Source organism: Miniopterus natalensis, chromosome 13, assembly GCF_054644295.1.
Source record: "Miniopterus natalensis isolate mMinNat1 chromosome 13, mMinNat1.hap1, whole genome shotgun sequence".
NCBI lineage: Eukaryota > Metazoa > Chordata > Mammalia > Chiroptera > Miniopteridae > Miniopterus > Miniopterus natalensis.
Window position 1 is genome coordinate 53,594,428 of NC_142093.1, and position 18,902 is coordinate 53,613,329.

The window sequence follows — 18,902 nt, forward strand, 5'->3', positions numbered from 1 at the left end:
CCATTCAGATCTAGCACCTCTCCCCAGAGAGCCTCTCCTCACCACCTGTTCCTGCCTGCCTGCATCTCATGTGTCCCCTTTCCTTCTTTCCCTCTTCTTCCTCTCCTCACAGCATCTCCTGTCACAGGGAAAAGGAAACAGTCAGAGGGGGGTGACCCCATAGACCCACCTGTGTCCCCTCAACCTGATGGTGAGCAGAGCAGGAGCCAGAGCCCAATCCAGCTAGAGGTGAGTTAGGTGATTTTCCCCGGGTACTTTCCAGGTGAACTTGGAGACCCCCAAACTCTCAGGAGGGAGATGTGTTCCCTTCCCCAATGCTACACAGCCAGGAGAGGGGCCCAGCGATGGTCCCAGCCCTGCACTGGGAGGTGTGGGAGCCAGGCAGGCAGGAGGGCTCGCCCCCACCAGGGTGCGGCTGTCAGACTTCTTTTTCATAGCGGAACCCTTTATCAGAAGATTACCCAGACCCTGATCAGATGACACAGATAAAAGCACTGTCCTATGATGTAAAACTACATTTTCATCCATCCCTCCGTCCACATGTATAACGTGGACGTGAGCGTCACTGGGTGAGATCAGGGAGGCTGTTCTGCTCCGTGAGCTCAGTCTGAGGAGGAGCTGGGGAGCCGAGTGGCCAGCCTCAGCACCCATTCATTCCGGCCGTTTGCTTTGGTGGCAGTCTGGAGTAAAATTCCTAACTCATGTAGAAGAAGTGTTTGCAAGTGGTCACAGTTTTTAACAGCCCACGTGGAGCTCAGAGAAGAACAAGCGCGCTCGCGCGCGTGAGGAGCGGGGGTGAGCGCCTTCCTCCTGGGGCGGCGCCACCCAGCGCCTTGGTCTCCAGCATGTTCCATTCATAGGCAGCACCTGAGCCTGTGTGTTTATCACAAGAACACCGAAACGGCACTGGATAGAATATTTGGGAAATGCATGGCTCTCTGCACTGCTCTAGGCCCGGAGGGTTACGTCCTTCTGGTATTTGGGGCCTCCCCACCCACAGGCCGGGAGTTGTCTGCTCCCCGAGCCCTCAGCCCCAGCCCAACCGTATCCTCTGCCCTGAGCCACCAGCCAGATGAACAGCATCAGTAGAAACTGCACCTCTGGGAGCAGAAACCAAAAGCTCTGTGCCTCTGACAGAAGAGTGCCAGGAACCCAGGGCATGGCTCCGGCTCCCCAAGGCTGGCACACAGACTGGCCAGGGAGGAGGGCCACTACGGCAGAGGTGGGCTGGGCGCAGGCCTGGTGGAGCGGCCCACAGCGCCAGAAAGCACCAAGCACCTTTGTTCCTTCAGCCTCTTTTTTTTTTTAAACACCCTCACCCAGTATGTTCATTGATTTTAGAGAGAGGAAGGGAGAGAGAGAGAAACAGATGTGAGAGAGAACCATCGGTTGGTTGCCTCCTGTATGCGCCAACTGGGGATCAAACCCGCAACCTTTTGGTGCTTGGGATCATGCTCCAACCAGTTGAACCATAGGCCAGGGCTGTTCCTTCAGCTTTGACCACAGGGGGCATTTGGAGACCTGGGGACACCAAAGCCTGCCCCCAGGAACTCAGCCTGGTAGAGGAGCTGAGACACAGACATAAGCAATCTAGAGCCACATGGAAGAAGTGGTCTGTGCCCGGAGAGAGGCCTGGAGAAGGTGCGAGGCTGCTCCTTTGGCCACCCCTGGAGCCAGGCCTCTGTGGACCCTCACCTGGGGTCCTGGGCACTCGTAGCTGACAAGGGCATCTTTCTGACACCAGGACCACCCCTCCAGCCCAGAGTAGTAGGCTGGGTCCTGGGCACCTGCTCTCTTCTGTGGGAGCCGGGGTTTGGGGGCCACACAGCTCATTCCTCCCCAGCAGCCAGTGGTTTAGCCTGTCCCCAGCCACCAGCTGGGGGCTGATCCCAGTGCCTCCTGTTCTTTCCCTAGGACTCCCCCGAGGCAGGCGGGGAGCGGGAGGAGGAGCAGGAGCGGGAGGAGGAGCAGGCCTTCCTGGTGAGCCTCTACAAGTTCATGAAGGAGCGACACACGCCCATCGAGAGGGTGCCCCATCTCGGCTTCAAGCAGAGTGCGTGCCTGGGGTGCAGGCAGGGAGGGGGGCCCGGTAGGGAACCCCCCCCAGGCAGGGCATCTGGACAGGCACCTCCACTCTGGTGACCCTGACACTGGCAGCCCCCAGGGGTTGCACAAAGAAAGGGTGCCCCCTTCCAGGTACTGGGCTGACTATGGGCGGGCCTGGATTTCCATCCTCACTGGCCACTGGGCAGCAGTGCACACGGCCTGCCCAGCCTGCCATCCACCGCAGTGGCCCTGGCTCTGTGCCTGCCTGACAGAGTCGTGGGGATGGGCTGCGGGCTGCCCCCTCCTCTGGCAGAGACTGACAGCGCCCTGCCCTCTTTTCTTCAGTTAACCTGTGGAAGATCTACAAGGCAGTGGAGAAGCTGGGGGCCTATGAGATGGTAAGGAAGGCACCTCAGAGTCCTCGCCATGCTGCGTCTCCCCGCACATCCCAGCTGCACCCAGGGGGATCTGGGGAAGAGGGTGAGCCCAACAGAGCTGCCCTTGCCTCCAGACAGGAGGAGGCAGGGTCCCAAGTCCTGCCCCTCCCCAGCTTCCCGGCATGCAGAGGGGAGGGAGAGGGGCTCACCTTGCCCGCCGGTACTTTGCTGCTCAAAGCAAGTTTCCTCTCTTCCCCATCTGTTCTGCCTTTCCCGAGCTGGGAAAGCTGCTTGGGCCAGCAGTCCAGTGGCCGGGGTGGGGGATGGGGTGCTGGCCTGCTGCCAAATGAGCCCCTCCAACCCCCCCACCCCCAACCTGGCCCCGCGGCTAGCAGGCACCCTGCCTCACCTGGTGCCCTTGCAGGTGACCGGCCGCCGCCTCTGGAAGAACGTGTATGACGAGCTGGGGGGCAGCCCAGGCAGCACCAGCGCAGCCACGTGCACACGGCGCCACTACGAGAGGTGTGGCTGGGGGCAGTTACAGGACCTCCAGGCCCTTCCCTCCAGGGCCGGGCAGAGCCGCAGGGGTGTGGGTGCAGGAATGGGGTGCTGAAGAATGTACAGCTGTGTACAGGGGTGGGCAGGATGAGCGGCGGGGGGTGGGGCGTGCGCCCCACTGCAGGCCTGGGCGGGATGAGGAGCGTGGCCCTGGCTGCGTGCACTGTCCACAGGAGTGTGCACGGTTGTGGGGAGGCACAAGGGGTGGGGGTGCCTGCCAGTCCTGGCCTCCTGGTAGACGTGCCGCCCCCTTTCCAGGCTGGTCCTCCCATACGTGCGACACCTGAAGGGGGAGGATGACAAGCCGCTGCCCCCCTCCAAGCCCAGGAAGCAATACAAGGTGGCCAAGGAGCCTCGGGGGGACGAAGGGGCCTCTGAGAGGCCAAAGAAGGCCAAGGAGGAGAAGCCGGTGGGCCAGGTGAGCTCCGAGCTGGGGCCACCAGCTGACCCTGGGCTTCCCTGTCCCCTGCCTGTTGCAGCTGCCCCCACCTGTCCCCACTATGGCGTGACCACATAGCTCCCTGCCCAGAACACCCGAATCTGTTGTTGTAAACTGTTCACTGTGTGAGGGTCCAGGTGGGGTCTGACTGCAGTCTGCACTCATTCCCAGGCCATGTCCTGATACCAGGCTGTGTCCATTCAGACGACAGGACACCTTTTGAAAATGTTGCACAGAGGCTACTGGGTACCCCCTGGGGCCCTGCTGTCACCGCTTCCCCAGCTCAGGATGCACGGCTCATGCCCAGCCCTGAGGCCTGACTTTTTCTCATTTTAGATAATGCCAGGAAAGACCAAGATAGACACCATTGACCTGGTGAGGCCCCCCAGCCAGGAGTCCCCCCAGGACAGTGCCGAACAGCCAGGCCCGGCTCCCGGGTCTTCTCTGCCCTTCGTGGGTGCCAGCGGCTGCCCTGAGGCCTACAAGCGGCTCCTGTCCAGTTTCTACTGCAAAGGGACACATGGCATCATGTCACCACTGGCCAAGAAGAAGCTCCTGGCCCAGGTGAGCAAGGCAGGAGCCTTGCAGTGCCAGGAGGAGAGCTGTTGCCACGGGGCGGGCAGCCCTAATGCGGAGCCCCAGGCGACCCCAGCTATTCGCCCCCTCGAGAGTCCCCGGAGCCCAGGAGAGTCACCTGAGAACCATAGGCACCGCCTGGCCCCTCAGGAGGGGTCACAGGCCTCTGGTGGCAGCTTCAGGGAGGAGGCTCAGGCGGGCCCCCACCCTCCAGCCCCCATCTTCACTGGCTGTTTCCACGCCTACCCTACCAAGGTGCTGAAGCCCATCAGCCAGCACCCTCGGGACTTCTTTCCCCATCTCAAAGATGGGGTGCTGTTGGGATCCCCTGGCAAAGAGGAGAGGCTGCCAATCAAAGAGTCGCCGCTGGTGTGGGGCGGGGATGTCAACCGTCCCTCTGCATTCCACAAAGGTGGCTCCAGAAAAGGCAGCCTCTACCCCAAGCCCAAAGCCTGCTGGGTATCCCCCATGGCCAAGGTTCCTGCTGAGATCCCTGTGCCCCTACCCACTTACCCTGGCAGCACAGGCCTCAGCAAACGCAGCCGGGAGGAAGAGGGCTTTGTCCCTGGTGCCAAAAAACTGCAGGCAGTGTCTCCCTTTCTCAAGGAGGTGGATGCCAAGGAGTGCGGGGCCAAGTCCGTGGGGCCTGGCTTGGCTGTCTCCTGCCTGCTGGGCCCGGCCCTGGGGCCTACCCTCCCGGAGGCCTACAGGGGCACCATGCTGCGCTGCCCATTGAACTTCACTGGCACCCCGGACCCCTTAAAGGGCCAAGCTTCACTCCCCTTCAGCCCCCTGGTCATCCCAGCCTTCCCAGCTCACTTCCTGGCCACTACAGCCCCCTCGCCCATGGCCTCTGGCCTTATGCACTTCCCCCCAGCATCCTTCGACAGTGCCCTACGCCACAGACTTTGCCCAGCCTCATCTGCATGGCACATACCGCCTGCCACAACCTATGCAGCACCCCACTTCTCTTTCCACCTTAACACCAAGCTGTAGGGGGAGCCCACAGCTCTGCGCTATGCTGTGGAAGGTCTGACGCAGCTCAAGATAGGGGCACTGCCAGGGGGCTCTGGGCTGGAAGCCCATTCGGCAGGAGAGCTTGGCTGTGCCCAATGCAAGAATGGGCCCTTGGTGGGGCAGCCTGGCACAGAGGGAGGCAGTGAGAAAACTGGGTTTGTCTCGAGGTAGCAGCCTGAGCCTGGGGGCTAGGCATCCAGTTGTAGGGAGGCCTGGGGAGAAGAAGGTGCAGGGCTGGCAGCTCCCAACTGGGGCCCCAGAGCGGAGGCCAGGAACAGGATGAGGGGCTGAGAAGTCAGATAGCAGCTTGAGGCATCCAGGTGCCCACGGAAAATCCAATAAAATGCCAGTGTGTACATGGTGTGACCTTCTTGAGGGCTGGTGAGGCAGGGCCATGTCTGTGGGCAGGGCTGTCAGTGGGTGGCCTTTCATAGCCCTGGAACTCACCCTGCCGTCGGGTGCTTACAGCCTCAGACCATGGGAGTGGCAATTAGTGTGACTACCCCTTAGTTAACAGGTGAGCAGGCCGAGGCCAGGAACACAGGATCACCACTGAGTGTGACAGACCCAGGCCCAGGCACATTCAACATGTCTGGCAGCTTGGGGTGGGCTGCCAGGGCTGAAGGCCATCCAGTCCAGCCTCCAACTCAAGGGGCTCAGGTGGGCACAGGTGAAGTAGCTGCCCTCCAGGCCAGGGCCAGCGATGTGGATGTCAGAGGGAGATGGTCACCGCTGTTGGGAACACTCTCAGGCTCTGGAGGGGGGAATGTCCCAATTCTCTACTGCCCTCCGGGGAGCTACCAGATGCCAGTCCAGGTAGCTGTGAGTAGCTGCGTGGCCTCCTGCTCTGAGCTCCAGCTCCTGCACACAACCACGTACTTCCTACCTCTCCGAGCCCCTGGGGTCTCATTGGTTGACGGGGTGCTGGGTCAAATCCTCTGGGTAAGGAGAGGTGAAGACTACCTGTTGTGTGCAAGGTCCCCTTCATCTGCAAAGCCGCAGCTTCCAGGGGCCAGGTGCACCTGCGGCAGTACTTGGGCACAGGCCTCTCAGAGCTGTGGTGGTGGCACCCTCTGGAGGCTGCTCTGGGGACTACATGTGTCCACTTGGGGCTGGGCACAGCTCTGTGCCTGCCTTGGGTGTCAGCAAACACCCAGGGCTAAATGTGGGCATGTTTTCTTGAAAACCTCCATGCACTGTGCCGCAGCTCTGCTATGACAGCTTAGCAGGGCTTTCTCACAGTCCCAGGGAAGGGACTGTCCTTATTTACAAATGGGGAAACAGCTCCGAGATCTGGAACTTCAGGCACTGAGCTGGGCTGAGTGGAAGAGAGCCCAGCTCCTGGAAGGGTAGCCTACACGTGCCTCCAAGTTTGAGCAAAGTGAGGGGGGACAGGGCACTGAGGCTGCACACATAGAACAAGTGAGCTGGGAGCAGAGGAGGGTCCTGGTCCTGGCTTAAGAGCGCTGAGCTTTGGGGTGGGGGTAAAGAACCCACTCAGTGACACAGAGGCAGCAGATTTGGGCCCGGGTGGGGGTGTGAACTCCTCTGGTAGTGCTTTTTGTTTTCTTAGGGTGGGGGGTGGGGGTTGGAAGTTGGAGGTGAGGGAGAAGGGGGTCTAAAGATCTGGAGGGAGGGAGCAGGCTGCACTGGGCAGGCTGATCTGGGAAGCACCCGTTTGATTCGAGGATAGTACTAGGAGAGTCCAGGAAGCAAGAGGGACCCACCGAGGACTGGGTGCGGAGGTGGTACAAGAGTGACAACAGTGGGCCACGGGGTTGAAGCTGGGTGAGAGGACGGAGAGAGGGACGCAGGAAGGCGGTGAGTGGGGACGGGGGTGGGTGGGAGAGAATGTCATTGGAGGAGAGGAAGTCAAGGACCAAGGGGTCAAGATGTGGGAAGCCTTGAGATCAGCACAAACAAGCTAGTACTGGGGAGGGACTTGAGGGTCCACTGACGACAGCAGAGATGACAGAGGCCGGACCTTCAGAGTGGGAGCCACAGGGTCTGGATGCAGTGGGAGGTTCAGCCCCTCAGGGTAGTGTGGAGAGGCTGCAGGGAGCGGTCTTGGTGGGCACAGCCGAGGCTGGCAATGGGAAGGAGAGGAAAGGGTAGCTGGGACCCCACAGGCGAGATTTCCATGGCTCAGGAAGGATTTAGGCTTAAGACCAGAGTCTGCAAACAGCGGTCTGAAGATGTGTTAGGTTTGACCCATGAGATTTAAAAAAAAATGTTTTTGTAACGCCAGCATTTAAAAATCAAAAGATTGCACATAAAAATTTGGATATTGGGGTTCTTTTTAAAAATCAGAATTTCTGGTCATGTGGGGCCACTGCCTGGAGCTGAGTAGTGGCTGCTACGCCTTGGGCAGGGTGTACCTGCCCGTTCACTACAGTCCCCACAGCCCCACTTGTCCCCAACACTGAGAGATTGGCCCCCCTGAGTCCTTGTGCTGCTCCGGCATTAGGTAGCAGCCTCCGTTCTTTGTTGCCATGGATGGGCCAAGGCCAGTTCCCTAAGCAAATGACTCCGAGGATGTCACCGCCGGAAAACTCAATGGCAGGCAGGAACGCAGGGCAGAGTTGGGTCACTGCCAGCTCGCCAGTACAGTGTCCTTGTTTTATGGGCCAGCAGGGGCAGGTGGGCTGGACAGGGCATGGGGTGCAGCCTCCCATCCTGCCTGACTCGCAGTGTCCCAGCAGCTTCTGCCCCTCCCTGGCCACATCTGTGAACCCATGAAATGAGTGCAGTCACTTCCAGGTGCTGCACTGTGACCCAGAATGAGGCACAGATTAGGGTCTAGTGTCTGGAGAGGGGTAGGTGCCCTGGTCTCCAGAGGCCCTTCCTAGCTCCCCTGGGCCCCTGGCCACTCCTGCAACACCAACATCATCTGCCCACAAGTGGCAGCCACCTCCCAGCCCTGTTTGTGCGGCCCTCATGGGGAGGGAAAGGGCTCCTGGTAGGGCTCTTAGAAGGGTGAGCACCTCCCACTTCCACTCCACTCCCTGGCTCCTGGTTCTGTCTCGGGTTCTTGGGACTCCTCCCACCTGCCCACTGTGTCACTATATGGAGCTGGAGCTGGGGGAGGGAAGGGAAGATCAAGGAGCTGGAAGCCAGAGCAGGGGCCCTGAGATCAACTCCCCCCTCCCCCTCCCCCCCAGCCCGGGTTCAGGAGGAATTCGAAGGTCACCGAGGCAGGAGAGGCTGTGCAGCTCTCCAACTGCAGGGGGAGCAGACAGGCGCCCCTCTCTCCCACCCACTGGGCACTGCTGTCCTGAGCTGGAGCTAGCCATGGCTCAGCATTTAGTGGTGCCACGCTGGTACCTTGAACTAGGCCAAAGTGAGAACACTCATACCCTCAGGGAATTAGCAAACGCTGCAAACAAGGGTTCTCCCTCTCTCATCCCTGGCCCCCAGCCTCACTGTACCTGCCACCTGCCAGCACATCACTGCCACAGCCATCCCACTGCTTACTTCCCAGTGAGTCTCAGCTTCAGGATACATTTTCAGGGAGTCTGATCTGTCCTGTGCTTACCTGTGCTCCCGAGGCACCAGCCTGTACCTCAGAGGAAGTGTGTCTGCCAAGTGGACCACATGGTGACACCAGGTGAAAACACTTCCTTGGCCTCCGTGTCCTCACCTATGACATGGAGGTGAGTCATTTCCCATCAGGAGCTATGGGCATTTAATGAGAGTGCTTGGCAAACTTGAGTCTTGCATGAATGTGCATCACCAGCTCTTTCCGGTCCTGTGTGGCCAGCTGCCTGCCACCCTTCACCTCAGAGCTTCTGAAGTTCAGGTGTGACGCCCCCTATTGTCCTGTATGACTCAGACTCAGACTGACCCTGACCTTGGGTCCTGCTTGTGTCTGGGTCGAGTGGGTAGTCAGCTTCACCCAGGTACCAGCCCTGACTGATCATGTTTCCTGCAGCTTTGAGCTCAGTGTGAAAGTGGTGCCATTGACTGGCAATGTCTGCGAGGCCCAGGGCAGGGGCATGCTCACCGCCAGGGTAGCCAACCCTGCCATGTGTGTGCAGGCTGACTAGCTGGTGACCACCTGACAATGGGCTATCTGAGGTCCTGGCCTCAATGCCACACCTCAGCCCCAGGGCCCATGCAGAGATGTCTGGTTTCCCCCCCAGAGGAAGGGCTGTGGGGGAGCAGGACCTGGGCAGGGAGCCCAATCCTAGAAGCCTGGGTGGGACCACTTGCTCATGAGCTACTGAGCTGGATGCCTGGGTAGTAATCTGCGAGGCAACTTCTTGGGAGAAATCAGGTAGGCTGCCCCACCCCCAACCACCACCACAAAAAATGGTCTTTCCTCTCGGGCTGTGAGGTAGGGATAATCTGTGATCGAAACCAAGGGTGGAGTGGGCATGGAACAGCTGCAGTCTTGTTTGTAGAGTAACTGCAATCCTGTGGCCTTGGGTATGGGGGAAACCAGTGGATAATACAAGAATCATTCACATTCCCCTTTGTCTTTGCTAACAGCACTCCAGCTGGGTCCACAGCAGCATCTCAGGATTAATGGAACATGAGTGGTGTAAGCCAGTCCTAACAACTGCGTTCCCTACTTCCCCAGCCTTCTGGCAACTGGCCCACTGAGATCCCGTATGGACTAAATTGTAGCCCAGCCCCACCCCACCCCCCATTCATATGTTGAGCCCTAACCTCCCAATGTTACTGTATTTGGAATTTGGGACTTTAAGGAGGTAATTAAGGTTAAACAATGTCATAAGGATGGGGCCCCAACCAAATAACTGGAATCCTTATAAGGGACATACTTTGCCTTTTTGGGGTGACCAAAAGGGGTGACCAAAGCAGCCTTCCAAGTAACTTGCAAACTTCTTGACAAATGGGGCTGTGGAACAGTGTCCCAGTCTGTCTTTAGGTGAGTTCAGCCTCAGTGGCAACTGCCCAGCACTGCTGCGCAAGCCCCAGACTGCCACCTTATGACATATCTCCTGCCTGTGGTTCCCTGGAGGGCAGCTGGCTATAGGATTCCTAGTGCTAAAGCTCTGAACAGTTCCTGCCTGGTTTTGTGTGAATTTGCATCTAGCATGTTGTAGATTCAAGACATGCTCCCTTTCACACACAGATGCCCAGGTCTTGGTCATGCTCTTTTGACTGTTGACATCTATGTGGATGCAGTAGACAGCTCATGGCCATCTCCGGAAAGGTCCAGCACAACCTATTCCCCTGCTAGGGCTGGGCACGACCTAACTGGACTCATGAAGCTGAGTCAGGGTCATGGCTATGGCCTGTGGAGGCCCTGCATGTCCTGGGGCACCCCAAATCTTCCTTGGAGTCTGAAGCATTCTCAGAAGCTTTCCCAGGGGCCCCAGCCACAGTCCCAGGCAGCAGAGCCATGTCAGTGGTGCTGGGCTGAGCTTTGCTGTCCTGCCAAGTCTGTAACGACTGAGCAGACTCACTGGACCTTGTGCTGAGCTGGGGCCACCTAACTGGCCAGCATAACAGCCTCCATGACCAATGCAAGGGTACCGATCTTTGGGAGCCAGAACCTCTACTCCATCACTTTTGCCTAGGAACAGCCTTGAGGGCAAGGAGCTCACAGTGCCCTGAGCTTCCATCTCACTGCTAAGTGAAGGACTCTGTCCCAACCGGAAGTCAGGCCTCTCTGATTTGTAATAAGGGCAGGAAGGCTTGCCAGGTAGTGAATTTGAATCACTCTGGAATTTTCAGGAAATAGTTTTGAATTCAGCTACTTTTAAGAACTGGGACCAAGAGGGAGACCGGACTAGTCTTCTCTGGGAAAAACCTATCCATTTGTATGCAGACAATGCTGGAGTTTACAAAGCAGTCCTTGCAGGCTTCTTTACCCCATTGTTGGGCCTTGTCAAGCTTATGCTTGTACAGGAAGCAGGGGGAGGTCAAATCAGACACAGTGGAACCTGGAGTCTAAGTCAGAGGGAGGGACAGGGAGAGAGAGAGAGAGAGAGAGATCTGTCCTCCCGAGGAGAGGTTTCCACTGACCTGCAGGAGGAATGAGGGGAGGTGATTATAAGCACCCAGAGTTCTGTAGGGAGTCTGCCACCGACAGCTACGCAACATTCTTCCAAGTCACTGGGCCTCTTCACTTTGACCCTCTCTTACACTATGAAACATCTTCCCAAGGTACAAGCTAGAAAAAATCATATTCACAAACTCCCTGCTGTCCCGAGCAGGCATGTGACCCAGGTGCCACCAATCAGACATGGCACACAGATTAGCAAGGGAGACGTGGGAGGAGGTGACCAGGTGGATGTGTTGCTTCCCAGAGGTCTTGCTGCTGTTGGTGAGACACTGCAGCATCTAGTTCGTCTCGCGTTTGTTTGTGCACTGGGAGCCCGAATCAATTAGGCATCCGGACCAGCCGGGGAGAGAACAAACGGCTCACGGATTTGAACCAAACTAGCTAGGGCACAGCTCACTGATCTGAAATGTTCAAAACTGAGTTTTGCTTTTCTGTGTGTTCTTCACATAGAAATTTAGAATCAAAGCTGTAAGGCTGTCTGTTTCTGTTTCCGAGTATATAGTATTTCCTCACCTTCAGATTAGATTATATCAAATTACGTTAGATAGCAGGTCTCTTAAAGGATCTCTATTTTGATTGAGATTTGTGTATTTTAGAGATAAGAGTTTATATAAATTGAATATTCCTAAAATCACTCCAAATTAAGGAAATTGAATCTCTAGTATTTTCAGTGTGGAAAAAGGCATTCCTATACAAACTAACCCAAATGTTTTAAGAATTCACTATCACAGTCCAGCTGGACGTGGCTCTGTGGTTGAGCGTCGACCTAGGATCCAGGCGATCGGGGTTCGATTGCCGGTCAGGGCACATGCCCAGGTTACGGGCTCGACCAATGACTCTCTCATCATTGATGTTTCTATCTCTCTCTCTCCCTCTTCTATCTTCTCTTTGAAATCAACAAAGATATATTTAAAAAAAAGAAAAGAATTCACTATCACATAATTTATATAAATCCTTTGCAAATGAGGCTAATTTAACAGTTTTAAGAAAAACAGGCATGTCTTCTCTGAGTTATCAGTGTTAAGTATAGTCCAAATTTACATTTTATTCTGTTTGGGTATGCTCTTTCTAAATACATACAGGTTTACCGATCAAATAAGCTAGCACCACTATTTAATGTTTAAGATTATGAAACATTTATAACCAAACTGAATCATTATTCTGACAAAATTTATTTCCACAGTAATCATGCTTTGTAGTATGTCAACCAGAAGACAATTTCTAAGACCTTTAGGTAACTTAAAACGGAACTGATTCTAAATTGAGTTAAATAATTGATATTCATTCAATTCCTAAATCATTTTTAGTAAAATACTAAAACATTAATTACAAGCACAATTTTATGTATTTTTGCCTCTTTACATGGTACTGAAGGCCACTATGTATATACATGTATATGTACATATATATAGTTTATTAATAAACATGGTCATTTTTCCACCTTAGGAAGTTACACTATAAAGGATGTATATGAGTACAGAAAGCTGTGAGTTTTCAGAGGAATTTTGAGTGGTCAAAGCTGGCTAAGGTTTGATGGGTTTATTTGTAAGATTTTCAAAAACAGCTTTAGCATCAAATATTGTCTGATACAACACTAAAATTTGCCCCCCTCTCTGTTAAAATGATAAAATTACCTTGGATTATTTGTCTTCTCTTAAGAGATTGTTAAAGGTTTTTCTTTACCTTCTGAGATTCTGTGTCTCATAGGAATAATTTCCCACGCTTTATGTGGACTTTATCATATCCTTTAAAGTTACGAGAGAAAATCTTACTGTATATTTGAAAGTTACTAAGAGAGTCTTAAAAGTTCTCATCACAGGAAAAAAGACTTGTAATTATGGGTGGTGATGGATGTTAACTAAACTTATTATGGTAATCATTTCCCAATATATACAATATATACATATCAAATCATTATGTTGTATAGCTAAAACTAATACAATGTTATATGCAATAATATCTCAATTTAAAAAAAGAAATGTATATATAACATACCAAATCCTATGAATCCAGCAATTACATTCCACCAAAAGATATGGTACATGTATTCACCAAAGGCATGCACACGGTGGCATTATTTACAGTAATCCCAAGCTGGGGACTATCATGTGTCGATGCATTCCTACAATGAAATGCTATACATGAAGAAAGACCCACTGATATTCACCATGGATGAACCTCACATGATGTTGAAAAATGCCAGGCACACAAAAAAGTACGATCCCACCATTATAAAAGTTAAGAACAAAAGACTGGAGAAACCAGTCTCTAGTGGTAAAAGTCAGGAAAGAGGTTAGTTACTCTGGAGTAGGAGGGGGACAGTGTGGTAGTGTTTGTGTGTGATTTAGAAAAATCATCATATTGTACACTTTCTATTTATGCATTTTTCTGCATGTACAGTGTATTTGAGTAAAAAGTTTACATTTTTAAAAGTGCTATGTGTGGATTCTCCACATTGTCAGGGACACTACTGGCTCAGAAAATTCTGTTTTAGGGTTTCCTGTGACTAGCTAGAATGGGCTCCACAGGAGGCAAAGACTTTTGTCTCCATCCCCCATTATCTGGCATCCCAGCTCATGAGACAACAGCACTCCCTGAGTGAGCCCACAGTCTAGAGAAGCAGTAACAAGTATTGCTCAGAACCAGAAACAGAAAGAGCCCTTCTGGAAGATGTCTTGGTTCTTCCCAGCCCCCACCCCCACCCCCATCAGCTGTGTGGCCCTGGCAAACTCCCTTCCCCTCTCTAAGACTCAGGTCCCTATTCTGGGAACTGAAGGTGCCAGAGATCCTCAAGGCTCACCTAAGGCACTTATTAAAATGTGTATCTTGTGGTACTCCCCCAGACCTGAGTCAATAAGCTGAGGGTAGGGCTTGGTCATATTTTAAATCCCAAAATAATTCAGTGAGCCAGGTGAGTGGAAAACATGGCAGGTGTAATCTCCAAGGTCCCTCTCAACTGTTATTTACTTGGATCACAAAGAGCAGGACAGACAGCCCCCTTCAGATGCCTTTCTACTCTTTTTTAATGGTAAGTTTAATCTATTTATATTTACTATAGTTACTGTCATAGAACTTATTCTGTATTTTCTGTTTAGGGTATTTCCTTTTTTCTTCTTCTAACTTTCCAATAGCTTTAGCAAGTTTTATTTTTCTTGCTGGCTTAAAAGGTTTACATTCTATTTTTGTTCTTAGTGTGGTTACTAACATTGCCTTAATCTACTCTTAGGTTCATGTACCTGTTTCGTAATATCTTTCCACAAGACAAGAGCTTCAGCACGCTTTACATTTCCTTTTATCTCTTGCTCACCGCTCCAGCCCCAATCGTTAATATTATCTAGAATTTTAGTTCTAGATGGGCACAGATTATATTTTGTGCCTGACCTTTTTTAACAATAAACTTTAGAAAGGTATTTAATCACTCTCATTTCTTATGTTTCTTGCTATTTGGTTTGGATTTGTTTCTAAGTACTTCTACATACTTTTAGTGAGTCTTGGCGTCAGACTTTTGAAACCTTGCATGCCTGAGAACATTTTTATCATGCCCTCACATTTAAATTCTATGCTTTTTTCCTTCAATACATGAAAAACATTAATGAATTTTTTTAAATCCTCACCCAAGGATATTTTTCCCATTACTTTTCAGTGATAGTGGGGGGGAGGGGGGGAGAGAAAGAGAGGGAGGGAGGGAGGGAGGGAGGGAGGGAGGGAGGGAGACATATCAATGTCAGAGACATTGACTGGTTGCCTCCTGAAAGTGCCAGACTGGAGCCGGGGATCGAACCTGCAATCCAAGTGTGCCCTTGACTGGAAATCAAACCCATGACCCTTTGGTGCAACAGCCAATGCTCAAACTATCCAACCACACCAGCCAGGGCTATCTGGTTATTTTTTAGTGTTTTCTTATTGTTTCTTATAATTTCTACCCTTAACTCCTTCCATACATTCACCATATATGAATATATATGGACTTCTGGGACCATCTCTTCCAATGATTCTGCTTCAGAAGGTATATGTTGTCCAGTGTGCTGCCTTTTTATAAGGCGAATGTCTCTTCAAATGTCTAGTTATTTGGGCATTGGTGTCAAAGAAGGCCAGTGGGGAACCAAAACTATCATTCCAATGAGGGGTAATGAGGCCTCTAACCCTCATCCCTACTTTCTCTTTGGAGACCATATGATTAGCCTGGAACATCCAACCCTACCTGGAGGTAACAAGGCACCCCACACACCACCCCAGCTGGGGTGGTATCAGCAAAGGCCTAGTGGAGAGTCAGAACATTTACCAGGAGTAAAAAGGACACGAAACCCCTACAGTGTAAACTGAGGCAGGATGAGGGAGAGTAACAAGTACCCCTTTCCCACTTCAACCAGGTTGGCATTAGCAGAGGCCCAGTGGGGAGCTGAAGCTCCCACCTCCACCCAGCAGTACAGAGGAGCCCCTCTCCCACTCCAGTGTCAACGAAAACCAACTAGGGACCCTAGACTTCCATCTCACCTGGCAGTACCAAAGCAGCCCCCTTTATCCTGCGAGAGCAGTCTCAAGCAAGTTCTATTAAAACAGAAGATTTAAATAAGATCTATGGTTTCACAGATAATACCCAAGGTATCCAGGTTTCAATCATAACCACTCAAAGAACATACCAAGAACCAGGAAATTTCAGCCTGAATGAGAAAAGACAATCAACAGATTGTCAACACTGCAATGTCACAGATATAAGAATCATCTAACAAGGACTTTAAAGAGGTCATCATAAAATGTTTCAGTAAGAAATGACAAACACATTTGAGACAAATGAAAAAAAGAAAAAGGTTCTCAGCAAGGTGATAGAAGATATAAAGAACAAAACAAATTTTAGAACTAAAAAATATAATCACATAAGTGAAAATCTCAATAGATGGACTCAATAGCAGAATAGAGGGGAAAGAGGAAAGAATCAGTGAACTTGAATATACACCATGGAATACTATGCAGCTGTAAAGAAGAAGGATCTCGTACCCTTTGGGACAGTATGGATGAACCTGGAGAAAATTATGCTAAGTGAAATAAACCAGGCAGAGAAAGATAAACATCACATGATCTCGCTTATATGTGGAATCTAAAGAACTTAATAAACTGATGAACAGAATAGATTCAATGACATGGAAGCACAGATCAGACTGACAAATGTCAGAGGGATGGAGGAGGGTGGGTGGGTGGAGGGGGAGTAACCAAAGAATTTATATGCATATATGCACAACCCAAGGGCACAGACGATGGTGGGAGAGGAACTGGGGAGGGGGGTGGGATGGGGTGGAATGGGTCACTGGAGAGAAAAAGGGACATCTGTAATATTTTAAACAAAAATAAAATTAAGAAAAACAAAAAACAGAACAACAGAAATAATACAATCTGAACAGAGAAAATGGGGGGTGGTGGTGGTAGGAAGAGTCTCAGGATCCTGTGGGACTATAATTAAAGATCTAACATTCATGTTGCTGGGGTCTGGAGGAGTGGAAGAGAAGGGTGGGACTGAAAAAATAATGGCTGAAAACCCCCCAAATTTGACAAAAAGGCATAAGCCTACAGATTCAAGAAGCTGAGCAAACCCTAAGACAAGCCCAAAGAAAATCATGCCAAAACTCATCATAGTCAAGTCTGAGAACCAAAAACAAAGAAAAATATTAAAAGCACAAAGAAACAACACCTTGCCTATGGGGAATTTTTTTTTTTTTAATGATAGCAGATTTCTCATCAGAAACCAAGGAAGTAGCATATTTTTCAAGTGCTGAAAGAAAAGAATGGTCAATCCAGAATTAGAAGGATGTTTTCACTATATATACAGGGTGTCCCCCCAAAATGTATATATACTTTAACAGCTGATAGGTCAGCTGTTGAAAATGAAATGTATTTAAATAAACACTGCCTTTATAATTATTCAAAGTGTGTGTATACATTTTTGGGGGACACTCTATATATCCAGTGAAAACATCCTTCAGTAATAAAGGGGAAATTAAGACAATGCCAGTTGAAGGAAAATTAAAAACATTTATTGACAGCTGACCTCTAAAAGAATGGCTAAAGGAAGTTCTCTAAACAAAAAGGAAATAATAAAAGTAGGAATCTTGGAACATAAGGAAGAAAGAACACTGTAAAGAATTAAAATATGAGTAAATACAATAGATTTTCCATCTCCTCTTGGGTTTTCTAAATTACACTTGAAACAAAACTTATAACATTGTCTAATGTGTCTCTCAACATGTAGACAATTATATCAAAAATGGGGGAAGGTAAAGGAACATAAAGGGAGGTTAGGCTTCTACATTTCAAACTAGTAAATGTGAACACCAGCAGGCTGTGGGAAGTTTCATGTATACATAATGCAACATCTAGAGCAACCACTAAAAGCTCTCTATACAAGCAGATACACTCAAAAAAACTACAGATAGCCGGGCTGGTGTAGCTCAGCGGTTAGATCGTTGGCCTGTGCACCTGAGGGTCATGTTTGATTTCTGGTCAAGGGCACAAACCTAGGCTTGATCCCTGCCCCCAGTCGGGGCACATGTGGGAGCAACCAATCCATGTCTCTCTCACATCGATTTTGTTCTCTCTCTCCTCTCCCCCCACTCCCTTCCACTCTCTAAAATTCAATGGAAAAAATATCATCACTCCTCGGGTGAGGATTAAAAAAACACAAAAGAAAACCAAATACTACAAATAAATAAAAATGGCATTCTAAAAAAATGTTCAAGTAAGGCACTTGAAGACAGGAAAAAGAAACAAAAACAAACAGAAAACAAAAACTAAAAGCCCTAACAGAGCTACAGGGTGGGCATAGCTACACGGCAGGCTTACAGTTGTTTGTATGGAAAATAATACAATAATTACTAAATAATAATACAAGAATAAACTGTTTTGCATGCTCACAACTGTAAACCTACTTCTGTCCCACCCTGTATAATTGCATTAAATGGAGACAGTTTAAACACACCAATTAAAAGATAGACTGACATCAGAGCAGACATCAGAATGTCAGATAAAATAAACTGCAGGGCCAAGAAAATTAGCAGGTATACACATTACATAATAACAACCTGCCAAGACACAGGAATCCTCATTGTGTATGCACTAGATGACAGAACTGCGAACTGTGATGCAAACACCGACAAACTGAACGGAAACAGACAGTCCCACAGTTAGTGTCAGAAAGTTCAACACCACACTCTCAAGTACAACTGTCAAGAATGACTTGACAGGAAGTGGGTAAGAGTAAGAACCAGCCATGAGTGGGCTGAGGCAGTCAGGTTCTTTGTGTTCAGAACGGGAACTGGAAGACAGAGACCAGCCATCCATGCAGGGCTCTGAAACCGAAAAGTCCTGTAACAGGATCACAACTGGGCCCTCGGCAGCTGAAGTCATGAGGCAAGTAGCAGAAACTGTCAGGTCCCGTCTGTGAGAACACCTACTGGGAAAGACTCCCTCTATAAACTAATTTGGGTGGTGAATGGTTTCTGCTTCCTGCAGCCACCAATCTTAACATATGCTTTTAAAAGGGAACTAATAAGGTACCAGATTTCTCTGCATCATAATTTGCTACAGCCCTGTCCCTATCCTCCTGAAGTTTAAGACAGCTATCACCTGAACAACCTAACCCTCATCTCACTTCATCACTCCCCTAGGTCAGTGAGACTAGAGTTGGAAGGGAGGGAAGGAACACGTCTCCACTATGGATGGTGACAAATGAGCCCACTTGTGCAGGACCCAAGCTGTCTACCACAACAACAGCTTCCACCCACAGAGGGTTCCAATGCCAACTATAGGGACCTGGAATTTATGGATGAGGGAAGGCCCTCTTGAATATAAGTTCATAAATAATCTG

The 18,902-nt window shown here is 50.6% G+C and overlaps 1 protein-coding gene across 1 annotated transcript; it reads left to right on the plus strand.

Moving 5' to 3' along the window:
* The first annotated feature begins 1,983 nt into the window (after positions 1–1,983).
* ARID5A (AT-rich interaction domain 5A) lies at positions 1,984–5,050 on the plus strand. The gene is made up of 5 exons (XM_016219233.2): positions 1,984–2,053; positions 2,392–2,444; positions 2,848–2,945; positions 3,240–3,399; positions 3,757–5,050. Exons 1-5 carry the CDS (start codon positions 1,999–2,001, stop codon positions 4,990–4,992), a joined length of 1,602 nt encoding a protein of 533 aa, XP_016074719.2. The 5' UTR covers positions 1,984–1,998; the 3' UTR covers positions 4,993–5,050.
* Positions 5,051–18,902: the final 13,852 nt, after the last annotated feature.

Excerpts from the sequence above, each read along its gene's own strand:
- ARID5A (XM_016219233.2), top strand. The coding sequence starts at position 1,999 with ATGAAGGAGCGACACACGCCCATCGAGAGGGTGCCCCATCTCGGCTTC. Across the intron at positions 2,054-2,391 it reads CCATCTCGGCTTCAAGCAGA|TTAACCTGTGGAAGATCTAC; the intron begins GTGCGTGCCTGG and ends TCTTTTCTTCAG. Across the intron at positions 2,946-3,239 it reads ACACGGCGCCACTACGAGAG|GCTGGTCCTCCCATACGTGC; the intron begins GTGTGGCTGGGG and ends CCCCCTTTCCAG.